This window comes from Dreissena polymorpha, chromosome 9, assembly GCF_020536995.1.
Source record: "Dreissena polymorpha isolate Duluth1 chromosome 9, UMN_Dpol_1.0, whole genome shotgun sequence".
Lineage (NCBI taxonomy): Eukaryota > Metazoa > Mollusca > Bivalvia > Myida > Dreissenidae > Dreissena > Dreissena polymorpha.
Window position 1 is genome coordinate 83025008 of NC_068363.1, and position 19888 is coordinate 83044895.

The 19888-nt window shown below is 37.4% G+C and overlaps 1 protein-coding gene and 1 long non-coding RNA gene across 4 annotated transcripts in view; both read left to right on the forward strand.

Moving 5' to 3' along the window:
• Positions 1–17220, forward strand: part of LOC127843995 (casein kinase II subunit alpha) — a 163667-nt gene extending 146447 nt beyond the window's left edge. For all 3 annotated transcript variants that reach the window (XM_052373955.1, XM_052373957.1, XM_052373956.1), the window contains one exon: positions 12813–17220. In XM_052373955.1, coding sequence (XP_052229915.1) covers positions 12813–12913 — 101 coding nt within the window. In that variant the 3' untranslated portion in view covers positions 12914–17220. The remainder of the gene's footprint in view (positions 1–12812) is intronic.
• Positions 1525–12781, forward strand: LOC127844018 (uncharacterized). Its single transcript, XR_008032514.1, has 2 exons — positions 1525–4361; positions 6209–12781. It is a non-coding gene; the product is annotated as an uncharacterized LOC127844018 (long non-coding RNA).
• Positions 17221–19888: the final 2668 nt, after the last annotated feature.

Sequence of the window (19888 nt, forward strand, 5' to 3'; positions counted from 1 at the left end):
GTCATTTTTACGGAATTATGGCCCTTGTTTTACTTAGTAACTTTGAATATATGGTTACATTTTGTGTTTAGATCCACTTTACTTCTAAAGTATCAAGGCTATTGCTTTTAAATTTCAAATACTTTCATGCTATCATGAGGGTACTGTACCTGGCAAGTTGAATTTACCTTGACCTTTGAATGACCTTGACTCTCAAGGTCAAATTATTAAATTTTGCTAAAATTGCCATAACTTCTTTATTTATGATTAGATTTGATTGATACTTTGACAAAACAACTCTTACCTGACATACCACAATAGACTCCACCCAAACCATGCCCCCTCCCCCCCCCCCCCCCCGAATCCCCCCTCAATCCCCCCATTATTTTATTTTTTAATTAAAGAATATATAATAAATGACCACCACACCCTCATACTATACCCCCCTCCACCCCCCAAAAAAAAAAATTATGCCCCCGGTAGGGTGGCATATAGCAGTTGAACTGTCTGTCAGTATGTCAGTCAGTCTGTCCATCCGTCCGAAAAAAACTTTGACATTGGCAATAACTTTTTCACTTTTGAAGATAGCAACTTGATATTTGGCATGCATGTGTATCTCATGGAGCTGCACATTTTGAGTGGTGACAGGTCAAGGTCATCCTTCAAGGTCAAATGTCAAATTTATGGTGTCTGTCCGTCTGAAAACTTTAACATTGGCCATAACTTATTCAATATTGAAGATAGCAACTTGATATTTGGCATGCATGTGTATCTCATGGAGCTGAACATATTGAGTGGTGAAAGGTGAAGGTCAAGGTCATCCTTCAAGGTCAAATGTCAAATATATGGCGTCTGTCCGTCCGAAAACTTTATCAACTTGATATTTTGCATGCATGTGTATCTCATGAAGCTGCACATTTTGAGTGGTGGAAGGTCAAGGTCATCCTTAAAGGTTAAACAAAAAAGCGGTCAAGGTCATCCTTCAAGGTCAAAGGTCAATTATTTATTTTTTATTTCAAAGCGGCGTTAAGCTTCACATTTTGAGTGGTGGAAGGTCAAGGTCAATCTTCAAGGTCAAAGGTCAACAAAATATTTCAAAGCGGCGTGATCATGAAGCTACACATTTTGAGTGGTGGAAGTTCAAGGTCAAGGTCATCCTTCACGGTCAGGGTCATCCTTTAAGGTCAAATGTAAAAAAAAATCAAAGCGGCATTCTCATGAAGCTGCACATTTTGAGTGGTGGAAGTTCAAGGTCAAGGTCATACTTCAAGGTCAAGGTCATGCTTCAAGGTCAAAGGCCAAAAAAATAATAATTTCAAAGCTGCACATTTTGAGTGGTTGAAGTTCAAGGTCATCCTTCAAGGTCAAAGGTAAAAAAAACATTTTTTTTTATTTTTGAAGCGGCGCAATAGAGGGCATTGTGTTTCTGACAAACACATCTCTTGTTTTTTTCAAACATGGTTAAAAAACACAAATATTTATTTTTATTATCTTATTTTTGAAATACCGTCCAACCATTCCACCCAAGAATCCTTCCCCCCCCCCCCCCCCCCCAAAAAAAAAATTTATTTTTTTTTTTGCATTTTTGAAAGATAATGTAATAAATGACCACATCCCCACACTATACACCCCTCTCCACTCCACCCCTCCCTCCTTTGTGATAGAAATTGAGATAGGTCCCTACACCTTTAAAAAGAAAAATAGATGAGCGGTCTGCACCCGCAAGGTGGGTGGTGCTCTTGTAAATATTTATCCCCACGATTTTTGAAAAGCGTGGATATATTGTGGTTATCTCCGCCGTCCGTCTGTCTGTTATTCTGTCCGTCCTGGTCACCTACACTATAAGCACTAGAACCTTGAAACTTACACACATGGTAGCTATGAGCAATCTCAACTATGCATGGCCCTATTACCAACCCTGGGGCACCCGGCCCACATAGACCACACCCACCCAAAATTGCCTTTTACTATAATTTCTTCATTTCTACACAGATTCACTTCAAATTGATACTGAAATTCTCTAATGACAATACGGTCAATCTCAACTATGCATGACAATGCGGTCAATCTCAACTATGCATGGCCCCATTACCAGCCCTGAGGCGCCCCACCCACATAGGCCACACCCACCCAAAATTGCCTTTTACTATAACTTCTTCATTTCAACACCGATTCACTTCTAATTGTTACTGAACTCTTATGACAATACGGTCAATCTCAACTATGCATGGCCCCATTACCAACCCTGGGGCGCCCCTGGGTCAAACATGTGGCTTGGGGATAAGGGTATCACGTTTACAGATTTTTCTAAACGTTTAAACGAAATTAAATAAACGAAACGTTACCGTTTAAACGGTATCCCTATGTCCGTTTTAAAAGCATCAGTGCCATCGCATCTCCGGCTAGATTGAACTTTACCGGTACGCAGTTGTTTACCACCATCGACAAAGTGGGGGTTTGGGGGCGGTAGCCCCTGATACTAAAGAAATATTTAGGATAAAAGGATAATAAGGTGTTGCGTTAGTTGTTAGGTGTTAAGGGTTAGGGTTAGGGTACGCTGTTTGATGTTAAGTGTTGCGTACCGGTAGTTCAATCGTCCCGCATCTCCAAACTGAAAGTAGCAATTATTTCCGGAAGTCATATTTAGTGCATATCCCATTTGCGCAATGACGTCATATTAAAACCAACTGTTCTCGTCGTTGTCGAACCATTGGGTTACACTTTGTCTACTTACATGCCGTAATATTTTGTAACAAAGACGAATTAATATCGAACCAACATTCCTTAAATAAGAGTAAACCGGTTTTAAAATTGTCAATGTTTTACTTAACACGATGTAGATCAAAAGATGCATACTTCAATTTAGGTAAAAATATTCCTAGACGGAGATTGTTCGCCATATCTCTTGAAATGAATGCCGATGAAGAAATGTCGGAAAAATTTCCTCGTACACTTCGTGCCGACGCACGTTGAATGGTCAAGATGATTCGGGTCATGCTCATGCAACAAAAGGCGGGAATTTTGTGATGACGCGCTATAAATATTCAAGACATCCAGTCCGTACATGGTGTATTGTTATGTTTACGGTATTGTGAATAAGGGGCATGTGGTGCACGTGATACAAATAGTTTTTAATACGAGTCTTTTTCAGCAGCTGTTAAAAAGCTTTGCAAGGTTGTAACGTAATGAACTAAACTGATTTATATTTAAATTGACTGTCGTTTAAACGTTTACAGTTTTTGTAAACGTTTTTTACCAAAACACGAAACGCGACCGATTAAACGTGATACCCTTACTTGGGGATACGCTTCGGCCTCTGCTGTGCCATTTCTAGTTTAGCTTTATTTTACAAAATATTTTACATAAATTTCGTTGATTTTGAGTACTAATGTTACTTAAAGTTTTGTGTTTAGGTCCACTTTATTACTAAAGTATCAAAGCTATTGCTTTCATACTTGCAACACTTACTATCATAAGTGGACTGTGCAGGCAAAGTAATGTAAGTCTGACTGGCATTTTGACAGAATTATGGCCCCTTTTATTCTTAGAAAATTGAACATTTGGTTAAGTTTTGGTCCATTTTACTTCTTAAGTATCATAGCTATTGCTTTCAGACTTGGACGACTCGCTAACTATCATAAGGGATTATACAGGACAAGTTGCATAACTGGTTGGCATTTTGACAGAATTGTGGCCCTTTTTTGACTTAGTAACTTTTAATATTTTGTTAAATTTTGTGTTAAGATGCACTTAACTTCTAAAGTATCAAGGCTATTGCTTTCAAACTTCGAATACTTTCTTGCTATCATGAGAGTAATGTAACTGCAAGTTGAATTTGATCTTGACCTTTGAATGACCTTAAATCTCAAGGTCAAATAAATTAATTTTGCTTAAATTGCCATAACTTCTTTATTTTGGATCAGATTTCAAAAAAAAAAAGATAATGATAATAATTTTTTGTTCTTATTTTTATGCCCCCCTTCGTCGAAGAGGGGGTATATTGTTTTGCACATGTCGGTCCGTATGTCCGTCCTTCCACCAGATGGTTTCCGAATGATAACTCAAGAACGCTTAGGCCTAGGATCATGAAACTTCATAGGTACATTGATCATGACTGGCAGATGACCCCTATTGATTTTCAGGTCACTAGGTCAAAGGTCAAGGTCACGGTGACCCGAAATAGTAAAATGGTGTCCGGATGATAACTTGAGAACGCTTATGCCTAGGATCATGAAACTTCTTAGGTATATTGATCATGACTTGCAGATGACCCCTATTTATTTTCAGGTCACTAGGTCAAGGTCACGGTGACCCGAAATAGTAAAATGGTTTCTGGATGATAACTCAAGAACCCTTATGCCTAGGATCATGAAACTTCATAGGTACATTGATCATGACTCGCAGATGACCACTATTGATTTTCAGGTCACTAGGTCAAAGGTCAAGGTCACGGTGACTCAACTTAGAAAAATGGTTTCCGGATGATAACTCAAGAACGCTTACGTCTAGGATCATGAAACTTCATAGGTACATTGATCATGACTCGCAGATGACCCCTATTGACTTTCAGGTCACTAGGTCAAAGGTCAAGGTCACGGTGACTTGATACAGTAAAATGGTTTCCGGATGATAACTCAAGAATGCCAACGCCTAGGATCATGAAACTTCATTGGTACATTGATCATGACTCGCAGATGGGTGACCCCTATTGATTTTCAGGTCACTAGGTCAAAGGTCAAGGTCACAGTGCCAAAAAACGTATTCACATAATGGCTGCCACTACAACTGACAGCCCATATTTATGCCCCCCTTCGAAGAAGAGGGGGTATATTGCTTTGCTCATGTTGGTCGGTCGGTCGGTCCGTCCACCAGGTGGTTTTCAGACGATAACTCAAGAACGCTTGGGCCTAGGATCATGAAACTTCATAGGTACATTGATCATGACTTGCAGATGACCCCTATTGATTTTGAGGTCACTAGGTCAAAGGTCAAGGTCACGGTGACCCGAAATAGTAAAATGGTTTCCAGATGATAACTCAAGAACAGATACGCCTAGGATCATGAAACTTCATGGGTAGATTGATCATGACTCGCAGATGACCCCTATTGATTTTGAGGTCACTAGGTCAAAGGTCAAGGTCACGGTGACCAGAAATAGTAAAATGATTTTCGGATGATAATTCAAGAACGCTTATGCCTAGGATCATGAAACTTCATAGGTAGATTGATCACGACTCGCAGATGACCCATATTGATTTTCAGGTCACTAGGTCAAAGGTCAAGGTCACGGTGACCCGAAAATAGTAAAATGATTTTCGGATGATAACTCAAGAACGCATATGCCTAGGATCATGAAACTTCATAGGTAGATTGATCATGACTCGCAGATGACTCCTATTGATTTTGAGGTCACTAGGTCAAAGGTCAAGGTCACAGTGACAAAAAACGTATTCACACAATGGCTGCCAGTACAATGGACAGCCCATATGGGGGGCATGCATGTTTTACAAACAGCCCTTGTCTATTATAAGTATTTATAACTGCACAATAAATGTTTACAAATAGTTATTTCTATATTAGGCGCCTATTTTACTTTGGAGGGTGGGGATGGGCCCTGACATGATTCGGCATCGAGCCCAGGCGTGTTAAGTTCGATAAACATGGTGTATTGTTAATGCACTTGAATTTTATTTGATACTCATTAATATCTACATGCATACATTTGTACATTTTGTTGTGCCAACAAGAACCATCTATGTTTTTTAGATTTAATTTTTATGCCCCCCTTCAAAGAAGAGGGGGTATATTGTTTTGCACATGTCAGTCCGTCCGTCAGTATGTCCGTCCGTCCACCAGATGGTCAACGTTAAGATGACCCGAAATAGTAAAATGGTTTCCGGATGATAACTCAAGAACGCTTATGCCTAGGATCATGAAACTTCATAGGTACATTGATCATGACTGGCAGATGACCCCTATTGATTTTCAGTTCACTAGGTCAAAGGTCAAGGTCACTGTGACCCGACATAGTAAAATGGTTTCCGGATGATAACTCAAGAACACTTATGCCTAGGATCATGAAACTTCATAGGTACATTGATCATGACTCGCAGATGACCACTTTTGATTTTCAGGTCACAAGGTCAAGGTCACGGTGACCCGAAATAGTAAAATGGTTTCCGGGTGATAACTCAAGAATGCTTATGCCTAGGATCATGAAACTTCATAGGTACATTGATCATGACTCGCAGTTGACCCCTATTGATTTTCAGGTCACTAGGTCAAAGGTCGAGGTCACGGTGACTCAACTTAGAAAAATGGTTTCCGGATGATAACTCAAGAAAGCTTACGTCTAGGATCATGAAACTTCATAGGTACATTGATCATGACTCGCAGATGACCCTATTGATTTTCAGGTCACTAGGTCAAAGGTCAAGGTCACAGTGCCAAAAAACGTATTCACACAATGGCTGCCACTACAATTGACAGCCCATATGGGGGGCATGCATGTTTTACAAACAGCCCTTGTTTGTGTCAGATTCAGCCCCAATTCCAATTTTTAACATGTATATTTTTTCCGAAATGGATGCCTACAATTTCCAATCTTAGCCCCCCAACTCGTTTTTAACTATGATATTTTTTAGATCGCATCAGTCAGTCCATCTCCCTTTCTAGCTGTATAAGTTGAACCTTAGCAAATGTAATGATTATTAAAAACACCAGGTTTGAAGAAAGGTATAACAAATCCTGATTATTAGATTGGGGTAAATTGTGATCAACTTTTTTGCCGTGTGGTTGTGCATCGTCAACATATGCCTTGTCAATACTCTATAGAGGCCACATTTATTGTCCGGTTTGCATGAAACTTGGTCAGAAGAAAACTACCAATGATACCTTCATGGGTGTGATTTTTGCGCGGATTGGGTTGTCTGGGGAGGGTCATCACTGAGATTCACCTTTTTTTCAGCGGACGTATTTCTTAAACGGCCCGAAATATCCGCAACCTGCGGAACCTTTCGGCATAGTACACTGGTAGATTCTATCTAAGCATTTTTTAAATGAGCGATATCATTGACTTTCGTTTCCCAATCTTCCAATAAAAGTAGGTCTTATAAACTTTGTTTGGTTATTCTTTGCTGATTATGTGCAAATTGCGACATTTTGAAGTGAAAATAAAGATTATAAGGAACGAATGTAACAAAATCTCAGAGATGGACTAATTATTGAAAACCAACTTACAATGGGAATAGAAACAACAGTAGATATATAGCAGAAAGCTGTACCAATTTCTGAATGGGTACGGAAGATCGACTGTCCGGTAAGGCAATATATTTCATGTAATAAAATCTTGACTTTGCTTATTTAATATGTTAAATGTGAAGTTAAAAAGCTTTCAATAAAAAAATCTTGTTATGAAGTTTAAGAAGGTGCTTATTATGCCCCTTTCGAAGAAGAGGGGTATATTGTTTTGCTGGATGTCTGCCCGTCGGTCTGTTAATTGACCGGTTTGTTTCCAATCAATAACTTTTCAACAAATTGACTGATTGGCTTGATACTTCACATGTGCATTTGCCTACGACTGTAGATGACTCCTATTGAAATTGGGGTTACAAGGTCAAAGTCACTGTCACAATAAGTATGAAAATCGTTTCTGATCAATAACTCTTCAACGTATTGACTGATTTGCTTGATACTTCACATGTACATTGGTCTTGGAAAGTTGATAATCCCTATTAAAATTGGCGTATGACTCGTATATGGTATGTTCAATCATCAGAGGTCCTCTATAAAGTTGGCACTAATTATGCCAACTTGAGTCAATGCCGGCCAAGCCCCATGGGTCACATTTTATATATGGAAATATAGCAAACAAATTTTGTTAATGTGTGCGAAAGCAAAGCCCAGAGCTTTGATATTTAGTATGCAACATCAGATAAAGGACCTCTAATAGTTTGTTCAAATGAGGTCTTTTGGATCAAAACTGACTCAGGTGTCACCAATTTAATATATACAATATAACAATTTTCTTCTCTTAAATGAGAAGGCCCATACTTATATTATTAAATATTTTGTATGTTGCATCAGATTTTGGTCCTCTACTGTATTTTTTCGAATCATGCCTCTTTAGTCAAAGTTTACCGAACCTGTATGGTGTTGTAAATTTTTTACCTTACAAAATGTATAGAGACTTTGCAAGATATTTTAATGTCATAAATACGTTACCTGCTATCTAATAGCTACTACCTCCACAGGTGAGTTATATCATCCGGAAATTTCTGGAGCCGGGAGCTGCAACCTATATTTATGCAATTTAGACTAGGTCGGAATGTAGTGTAATGTTACCTAGGCTAAAACGATATCCCACAATTCAATCTTCTTCCGATATATCTAAAAATATTAGTTGAAGAGTGGGTGGGAGGTGGGACTCGCCGATAGCTTTAAGTATTTAATAATTAAAATGAATTTTACTTAAAAAAATTGTTTTAATGTCATAAATACGGAAGATTGTATTGTGGGATATCGTTTTAGCCTAGGTTACATTACACTATGTTCCGACCTAGTCTAATTTGCGTATATAGGTGGCGGCTCTTGGCTCCAGAAATTTCCGGATGATATAACTCACTTACGGAGGTAGTAGGTATTAGATAGCAGGTAAGTACTTAATAATTAAAATGAATTTTACTTATAAAATTTGTTAACATTATGCCCCTTCATTTAAAAGTAGTCTCAAGCCAGGGGTCTCAAGTATTATGCCTGAGCAATAGTTTCTCAGGTGAGCGTTCAAGGATCCTCAAGGTCATGTAGTGATTATAATTGTGTAATAAATGGCAGGTGAGCAGTGCACTCTCATGCCCTCTTGGCTGATAGTGTTGTCTTCTGTTTAACACATTTACTGTTTATACCCCCTTTACCATTTGTAATGGGGGCTATATAGGAGTCACTTTGTCTGTCTGTTTGTCTGTCCCGAAAGCTTGTCCGGGCAATAACTATGTTGTTCATTGTGAGATTTAAAAATCATTTAGCACATTTGTTCACCATCAATGGACGGTGTGTCGCGCGGAAGAATTACGTCGATATCTCACAGGTCAAGGTCACACTTTGAGTTCAAAGGTCAAAAATGGCCAAAAATGAGCTTGTCCTGGCCATAACTTTGTCAATTATTATGAGATTTTAAAATCATTTGGCACGTTTGTTCACCATAATTGGACGGTGTGTCGTGCGAAAGAATTTCCTCGATATCTCCAAGGTCAAGGTCACACTTTGAGTTCAAAGGTCAAAAATGGCCATACATGAGCTTGTCCGGGCAATAACTACCGGTATGTAGTTCATTGTGAGATTTTAAAATCATCTGGCACATTTGTTCACCATCACTGGACAGTGTGTCGCGCGAAAGAATTACATCAATATCTCCAAGGTCAAGGTCACACTTTGAATTCAAAGGTCTAAAATGGCAATAAATGAGTTTGTCTGGGCCATAACTATGTCGTTCATTGTGAGATTTTAAAATCATTTGGCACATTTGTTCACCATCACTGGATAGTGTGTCACGAGAAAGAATTACGTCGATATCTCCATGGTTAAGGTCACACTTTGACTTCAAAGGTCAAAAATTGCGATAAATGAGCTTTTCTGGGCCATAACTATGTCGTTAATTGTGAGATTTTCAAATCATTTGGCATATTTGATCATCATCATTGGACGGTGTGTCGCGCGAAATAATTACGTTGATATTTCCAAGGTCAAGGTCACACTGAGTTGAAAGGTCAAAAATGGCCATAAATGAGCTTGTCTGGGCCATAAATACGTCGTTCATTGTGAGATTTTAAAATCATTATTTTGTTCATTATCATTGGACGGTGTGTCACACGAAAGAATTATGTCGTTATCTCCAAGCTCAAGTTCACACTTTGAGTTCAAAGGTCAAAAATGAATATAAACAAGCTTGTCCGGGCCATAACTATGTCGTTCATTATGAGATTTTAAAATCATTTGACAATTTTGTTAACCATCATTGGACCGTGTGTCATGCAAAAGAATTACGTCAATATCTCCAAGGTCAAGGTCACACTTTGAGTTCAAAAGTAAAAGATGGCCATATATGAGCTTTTCCGGGCCATCTTGTGAAGACAGCATGCATAATAGTCAGTGTCAATGCGGCACGTGGGGGTATACGTCACGTCGGTGACAAAGCTCTAGTTTCTTAGTGCTTTCACTTCACCACATAAGACCTCTCCAGCCCACAAATAGTGCACTATATAAACAAGTATTCATGTTATCATGCTGATTGCAACTTTTACTACATGCTCTTTTTGTTATATAGTTCATTTGTTAAATATGCAAAATATAATTTTATGAATGTGATGTTTTAATGCCCCTTTAAAAAGTGGTGATATGCTGCTTTGCACCTGGCCATTGGTCCATAGACTGTTTTGTTTTCGCATTATACCTGGAGAACACTTTTACCTACAATAGTGCAAATTCCTATGGTTTCTTTGGTTGAAAGTACCCTTTGGATTTTTAGTTTACAGGTAAATGGTCCAGTTTTTTTCCCCAGCTAAAGGCGAGGGGTATAGAATTGGGATTGTCTGTCTGTCCGTCTGTCACAAAACTTGTGTAGGGCTATATCTGAGAAACTATATAAGATATCAACATTAATCTTAATAGGTGTATATATATCAAATGAGGAGATGTGCTATGCACTAGAACCAGAACCATACACTTGCTTTAATGAGAGTTATTGCCCTTTGTTTTTGTTCTTTTTCTATGATGAATTTTTTATCTGGGCTATATCTCAGATACCATGCAAGATTTCAACATGAAACTTAATGGGTGTATTGATATTAATCAGGAGAAGTGCCATGCTTAAGAACCATAATCATTCACTTTTTTGTTCCCTACCGGTTTCACCGTAGGGACTTATGGTTTGCTCTCTGTCTCTGTCAGTCAGTCACACTTTTCTGGATCCTGCGATAACTTTAAAAGTTCTTAATATTTTTTAATGAAACTTGAAACATGGATAAATGGCAATATGGACATTATGCACATCATTTCATTTTGTTCCTACGTCAAAAATTCTGGTTGCTATGGCAACAAATAGACTAAAAATACTGCTGAAAAAGTTCTTAATAGTTTTTCATGAAACTTGAAACATGGATAGATGGCAATATGGACATTACGCACGTCATTTCATTTTGTTCCTATGTCAAAAATTCTGGTTGCTATGGCAACAAATAAAAAAAATCTGACAATGGTGGAGCCGGTAGGGGACTATATTGCTTGGCAATAGTCTTGTTTAATAATAGTTATTGCCCTTTGTTGTTTTTGTATGAAGGAACTTTACAGGGCTTTATCTCCGATATGATAAAACATTTCAACATGAAACTTCATGGATGTGTAGAAATCAATAGGAAGAAGTGCCATTCATAAGAACCATAACCCTACACTTTCTTAACTAAAAGCAATTGCCCTTTGTTTTGTTATTTTTGTATGATGTAACTGGTCAAGGCTTTATCTCAGATACGCTACAAGATTTAAACATGAAACTTCATGGGTGTACAGATATCAATGAGGAGTATTGCAATTCATATGAACAATTACCCTACTAATTATTACCTTATTAATTATAAACCTACACTTAATAATTATATTGTATATCAAGGGATTTGCACCGATCCATAAACAAAGTTTATTTCTAGGGGGATATCAATTCAACAAATTGACTTGTTCATGTATTTGGAGGACAACATAATTTGGATTTTAACATGAAATTAGTTTCTGCACAATATTAAGAGCATGTTTTAATCTACAACAGTGATCTAAATAAGCACATGTCTGCAAACCCTGCACTGGTGAGATTATGAACCTTACTTGTTTTTAACAGACTGGCTTATGACAAATTATTAAGTAATAATGTAAGACTTTGAGCATGCTTGGTAAAACTGCTGATTTCAATGAATGAAATGCTATTGCAAATTGGTTTGATGGTGGGTTTTTTTATGCCCCCGGTAGGGTGGCATATAGCATTTGAACTGTCTGTCTGTCCGTCTGTCCGAAAACGTTAACATTGCCCAAAACTTTTGCAATATTGAAGATGCACATGCATGCCAAATATCAAGCTGCTTTAGCTTGATATTTGGCATGCATGTGTATCTCATGGAGCTGCACATTTTGAGTGATGAAAGGTCAAGGTCATCCTTCAAGGTCAAATATATGGCTTCAAAGCAGCGCAGTAGGGGCCATTGTGTTTCACAAACACAGCTCTTGTTTATTTTTATTGTTTGAATAATATTTTGTACTTTAAGAATGAGTTAACAGTTGAAATTGTTCACAGTTTATTAAATGGATGTTTTGCTCCACTGTGCACACCATACTGTGTTGAGCTTTGTAATTGTCTTTAATAGTCATTTGTCATCAGCTTGTACCCAGTAAAAACTTCATCAGCCACATTGATGGGTCAATAATCATCAAACGTGCTTGCACTGTTTATTTCAACTATATTTTGGAGGAAATAGTTCATATCGAATAGTACGAAAATGAACCTGTGGCTGCATAAGACAAAGGTCGCTTAAATCAAGTGGTCGCATCCACAAGATTGACTGTACATTAGTTGACAGAGGGGCATGCATATTTTACCAACATCTCTTTTCCACATAAATTTCCATATTTAAGTACATTTATCTCTGTTTAACCACTTGCAGTTAGAGAAAAAGTACTAACCCTGTTGTAATTTATTATCCAATGCAAAATTATTATTTTTGTGAATACATTTAAATGAAACCAATAAACAAAACTGGTAAACTTTCACATGTGTTTTTTTCTTCTATCCTGTCTAGGAGGCAGCGTAAACTCTTCTGTAGCAGTGTCGGCCACTCCTGTCCTTGCTGGGGTTATCTCCTCTCTACCAAACAGTGCTACTGCTTCAGCCCAGTCTTAGAACACACTTGTGCTGACATTTACAGAGCTTATTACTATAGCAATGTGTGTCTGTTGTCACTCCTATCAACTTGAGTTGCTACTTCAGTCACCGTCACTATCAGTATTGACTATGTGCTGTAATTTATAAAGATCATAATTATACATGTACCGCTATAATAAGGTGACCTGCAAATTTCTAAATTGTGCAGTCCAGTTTATGTTGTCATTGTTATGCAGCTTAAAACAGTAGCTTGATTTGGATTACATCATTTTAAATGCAAAGATTATCTGTCTGAGGAATGTGAGAAACAATAATATAAAGGCATGGCCATGAATATGATTATGTTTCATCTTCACTATTCACCCAATCTTCCAACCTATACTTCTCACCCAAATGTTGGCGTACATATATTGCTATGGTGAATGTAAACTTGCAACATTTTAATCACTGTTTCTAGACAGGCATTCAACTAAAAATTCATTTTGTGTTTTGGGGTTACTGTTTGAGGTCACTGACCAATTTCCATAACTCTGACCTGCAATTAAGCACAATTATCCGCTTTTTGTACTTAAAAAATTTTGGTAAGCATTTGTATTGAACAACTATCTATAGATGAAAAGCAGACCTAGTATAGAGTTTCATTTAGGGCTATTTGGTTGAAGGTCAAGGCAACTGCTGTTTTCCTGAATAACTTCATTTATAATGTATTGTACAGATATTGTGTGCGAAGTTGTTTACAAGCTGATCCAGCGGGGATTGTGTTTTGGGCCAGTGGCGTGAAGGTCACTTTTAATAAAAATAGACACAAGTGTTTCTGCTCTATGACTTCAGTTTTAATGCAGGTATTGTACTGTAATTTTGTTTGTAGGTAGCTTACATGCAGATCTAAGGTGGGTTTGCATTTGGGGCCAGTTGGACCAAGTTATGGTAACTGTTACTAAAATAAATAAAGTTTTTTTCTGCTCTATGACTAGAGGTTGGATGGAGGTATTGTGTTGTGAATTTGTTTGTTGGTAGCTTAGTTGCACAATTTGCTTTCAATCTAGATTAAATTCAACTAAATACAATGTTAAATAGCTAAAAATCTATCTTTTGGCATTTTTATATTTTTCGTTATTTATAAATTTTCATCTTTGAGTTCACATATACTATTCTACTACTACTTCTACAGCTATTAAACTTTAAATTTGTCTTTGTGGTCGTTATAACAGGTGACTAACAAAATGTACACTTTACTATCGAACTGGTAAAATGTAGTCTAGAGTGCTTTCTTGGGAAAGCTTTTGATTTGGATTTTTATGCCCCCGGATCAATTGATTGGGGGTATATTGTTTTTGTCCTGTCTGTCATTCTGTCCCAAAATTTTTACCTTGGTCATTACTTTTGCATTATTGATGATAGCAACTTGATATTTGGCATGCATGTGTATCTCATGGAGCTGCACATTTTGAGTGGTGAAAGGTCAAGGTTATCCTTCAAGTTCAAATATATGGCTTCCAAGCAGCGCAGTAGGGGCCATTGTGTTTCACAAACACAGCTCTTGTTTATTTTTATTGTTTGAATGATATTTTGTACTGTAAGAATGAGTTAACAGTTGAAATTGTTCACAGTTTATTAAATGGATGTTTTGCTCCACTGTGCACACCATACTGTGTTGAGCTTTGTAATTGTCTTTAATAGTCATTTGTCATCAGCTTGTACCCAGTAAAAACTTCATCAGCCACATTGATGGGTCAATAATCATCATACGTGCTTGCACTGTTTATTTCAACTATATTTTGGAGGAAATAGTTCATATCGAAAAGTACGAAAATGAACCTGATGATGTTACAAGTACAGGATCACAAGGAGTCACCAGACTTAAAAAGCATGTAAATGCGCTAAGAAAGTAGTTGTTCCTTTGTCACTTGGGTAAGTGATGACGAACCTTGTGGCATTCTTTTTGAAATATGAAATTATAGAGTCCTGCAGCATTATGGCATGAGTATTACAGAGTTATTACAGCATGGTTCCACCAGCTTCCAGCCACAGTTTGCTTAGCTCATGCACTATCCTGCTTTTGAGCGGCAGCTTCAGCTTGTAGTACTTGATGTATTAATGGATGTTCTAGACTTAAATCAACAGTAAAAATTCTAGTTTTTCAACTTGGAGCAAATGTATTTTGTGCAATATATCTGACCTTTCAACAAATGTGCATGTGTTTTTGTGAGAAGTTATCATCCTGAAGTGTGGATACTCTGTCATTTTAAGTCGTATTCAAGTATGAACAGTTGGCTGCAATAATTTAGTATTTCACCACAAGGTTTTCATTAAACAAAGATTATTTTTCCAAAAGATGCTTAACAGCTTTACATCTGTTTGTCTGTAAATAAACATATTTTTGCTTGTTAAGCATGCAGGAGTGGCAGCATCAATAGATTTCCAAACTGTCATGAATGGAACTATATGCATAATATATCCTTTACCCGACTCGAGTTTGCTCTTTTATCAAAGTCCTTGTTGCTATTAAGAGACCAAACGCAATATTGTAATGGAACTCCATTCGTAGATACTCTATACCAGTAGCTAGACATTGCATGAAGTAGCACAACCATATTGGGTAAGTGTGATCACGGTCACTAGTTTTGAAAATAAGAGACTTTATTGCTTGAGAATTAATTTAGCTTTGTTTAATACCAAAACAAATGGTGTGTTTTAAATTGCTGGTATATGTTGAAGAACAGTCTACTTGACTGTTCTCCTACTGCTCTTATGTTTCCCTTTTATTTTTACAGAAGCACCGGTAGCTGGTGTTTCACTGGTTGCTAACAATCTTGGCAACGGCAACTGTTCCTTAAAATATCAATTAAAAAAAACAGCTCAAAAATGCCCTTTTAAGTTCTTAGTAGCGGAGTACTTTAAAATATAACTGGCTTGCTACTCAATTTTGTTTTTGGAGAACACTGGTACATGTCTGTGTGGATTAACAATTAACCAACATTGTTTATTTGTCCTGTTAGAATTGAGGTATATCGCTCCAACTTTTTTCTTTTCTAATGTTCTCAATTCTTTTTTTCATGCTTTTAAGTGTTTTAAGATCACCTGAGCACAGAATGCTCATGTTGAGCTATTGGGATACAGAGATGTCTGTCATCTGTCAGTCCATCAACATTTTCTTCCCACCTTATTTCTTGAACCCATGGGCAGAATTTCACAGGAATGTTGCATGGGTGGTCGTATATAAAAAAATGTATCATCCCAGACTGTTGATTAATTAGGTCGTTAGACCCAAAAAGGGGATGTTAAAATTTGACTTCAAAAATCTCAAACAGGTATGTTACGTTATACTGTGGCCCTCTACGAAGTTTGTTAACATTAATCTTCAGGTGTCTCAACTGGCCTCACTCTGGGGGTCACACATTTTAAATAGACTTAAATTGGGAAAACCTTTTAAAATATCTAAAGTCCAAATCTTTTATATTTGATATATAAGCATCATCTTGAAATCCTCCACATCATGCCCCTGGGAGTCAAAAGTGGCCTTAGTTCAGGATCACCAGTTTGTCCTCTGGGACAGCAAGGTCCAGAGGTTTGATATTTAATAATGTCACATCAGATAGTGTTCCTCTACAAAGTTTGTTCAAATTATTTCCTTTATGTCAAATCTGGCCACGTGCCATTTGTCTTTTAGTCTTTTAATATAGCAAAACAACTTAAAACATTTTCTTCTTTAAAATAACAAGGTTTGTATGTGTTATGTTTGGTACGTAATATCAGATAGTGGTTCTCTGCTTAGATAATTAAAATTATGCCTCGGGGGCTAAAATTGGCAACATCCATGTAGTGGTGTGGAATGTTTTATGTAGACTCGCTGTTTAACTTACTCCCCTGACATGAAAAGTAGCCCAAACCAGGGGTCTATCGCATTTAACAGTTTTTCAGGTGAGCATTTAATGATCATTAGGGTCCTCTTGTTAATTACAGGTTTTTATTAAGTTCTAGGTTTGATTTTGTGTATGCAAAATGTGGAGTTAATAACATGTTAGGAGACAACTATCTTGGTGCTGCTATGAAGACTTGCTAATTTTTTATATGTTTTACTTATTTGCAGGCTCTCATTGGTTGTCAACTTGTATTTCAATTTATCATGTGTATTATGTTTTAAACTATATTAATATGACTGTAAGTTTAGTTAAAAATCATTAAATGAAGGATACATGATTGTTGTTAGGGGTAATTTGTTCTATGTTTTGCATTTGAATGGGCGCTGATGTGCCTCTCATAGTCTGTAAAGAATGAATGATGATGTGACTATAGCTAATAAAGTACTTTGTAAACTGATTAAATTTGTTTCTCTTGTCAATACAGCCCAACAAAAGGTGAAAAAGCCACGCACAAAAAATAAACTTTTTCTGTCAAATCATTATACCCCCACAAACGAAGTTTAGGGGGGTATATAGGAGTGAGCTTGTCTGTTTGTTGGTCAGTCGGTCGGTCAGTATTAAGTTTCCGCTCTCTAATTCAAGTTGTTTTCATCCAATCTTCACCAAACTTGGTCAGATGTTGTATCTAGATGATGTCTAGGTCAAGTTCGAATATGGGTCATGCCGGTTCATAAACTAGGTCACAGGGTTCCTAAGTCTGTTTTAAACATTGAGCATGGTGTCCGCTCTCTAATTCAATTAGTTTTCATCCCATCTTCACCAAACTTGCTCAGATGTTGTATCTAGATGATGTCTAGGTCAAGTTCGAATATGGGTGATGCCGGGTCATAAACCATGTCACAGGGTCATTTAGTGCGTTTTAAACATTGAGCATGGTGTCTGCTCTCTTATTCAACTAGTTTTTATCCCATCTTCATCAAACTTGCTCAGAAGTTGTATCTAGATGATGTCTAGGTCAAGTTTTAATATGGATCATGCCGTGTCATAAACTAGGTCACGGGGTCACTTAGTGCGTTTTAAAGATTGAGCATGGTGTCCACTCTCTAATTCAAGTAGTTTTCATCACAGCTTCACCAAACTTGGTCAGAAGTTGTATCTACTCTAGATGATGTGTAGGTTAAGTTCAAACATGGGCCATGCTGGTTCAAAAACTAGGTCACGGGGTCACTTAGTGCGTTTTAAACATTGAGCATGGTTTCTGCTTTTTTTTTTCAAGACAACATGCAAAATATTCTGTGTCAATGCAGCATGTGGGGGTATTCATCACGTCTGTGACAAAGCTCTAGTTTAATAATGTTTATAAATTAATTTCCGTCTGAAGATTGGGGATTAAAGGAATGTGCTTCATCCATCCTTGCATCCATCAGTCCATTAGTCTTCCCGTTACATTTACATGTCTGCTCAGTTTCCCTATGAAAGATTTTCGTTCTTTTCCTCTCATGTTAAGGGCATTGAGACAATGTGCAGAAGGTATGAGTCAGTCATGCTGGCTCAAGGTCAGGTTTGAACCTTCATTGGTGTGTCTGCTCCATATCTTCTATTCCTATTGTATTATTTTTATGGAACTTTGTTAAAATGTGTAGGTAATTGAGTCAATTTACAGAAGAAATAAATTCATTTTTACCAATTCAATGTCCAGGTCTTGCTACAAGATCAAAAGCTTTAGCCTCCACTTTCATATGCCCTTAAAGTAACATAAATACTGAAAATCAAAGAATATTTTGCAAAATAAAGTTAACCCATGAGAACATTGTCCTGCGCCCTAAGCCAATCTCGTGTTGGCTTGTAAATGTTCGGATACAACTGGAAATTCACATCGAATATATTGTGACACAAACAAGTAAAAATGAGCATTTTGTACAAAAGGTAACCAAGCACGTCGAAATCATGAACTGTGCATATCACACAGTGCAGTCTGTTCTTGCGGATCTTACCTCTGTCCGTTGGACGGAGTTACTCGGGCTCTAAGAGCCCACCATCATCGGGTACTGGTCGTGCTAGCCCGATGTCTTTCATATACTCTTCCCACACCTCTTTCTTTGCTACGTACATTCTCACTTTCTATGCGCCCTTCTTTCAACTACGTCACTTGTTTGCTACATTTTCTGTCTCTCTTCTCCTTTCTCTGTCTCACATTTTTAACCATGTTTTCAGAAAAACTGGCTATTAGGTTGGCGAATGTCGGCGGGCGGGCGGAACGAGCTTGTCCGGGCCATAACTTTGTCATTCATTGTAAGATTTTAAAATCAATTGGCACATTTGTTCACCATACTTAGACATTGTGTCACGCGAAAGAATTACGATGATATCGTCAAGGTCACACTTAGAGTTCAAAGGTCAAAAATGGCCATAAATGAGCTTGTCCGGGCCATAACTTTGTCATTCATTGTAAGATTTTAAAATCATTTGGCACATTTGTTCACCATCATTGGACGGGGTGTCTCACGAAAGAATTACGTCTATATCTCTAAGGTCAAGGTCACCAGGACTAAAAATAGATTTATTTTGGAACAAAGGAGGTTAATTATAAACAATCAGTTCAGTTTGAGATGTCTCCCTTTATCAGACTTTTTTTCTACTTGAAAACATGGTTTTGTGACAATTTTGTCCCTTGTTCCTTTCTACTGTAACTTCTGGCTTATCACTTTATTCCAGCTCCCTTCTTTCAATCAGTTCCTTTCGCTCTATTCTTTCAAATTCGTGTCAAATGTTTTCTCATACATCCCGTGACACATTTTTCATTTCTCAAATGCATTCAGATAAGAATGCTCTTTAAAAAAATGTATGGTTACTGGGGTCTGCATGCGCAAAATGTTGACTTATTTATTTACTTACGTTTAACATTTTACATTAAAATACACATAAAACGAGCGCCAAGATGGCTAAAATTCGCTAATGTGAAGAATGGTTTTCGAGAGTAGATTTGCATAATAAGTATATATAAAATTGTTTACCCCCACAGGCCATGTAGTACCAGAGAAGAATAGCTTTTTAGCTCACCTGATTGCTCAGGTGAGCTTTTGTGACCGGTCTTTGTCCGTCGTCTGTCCATCCGTCCGTCCACATTTGT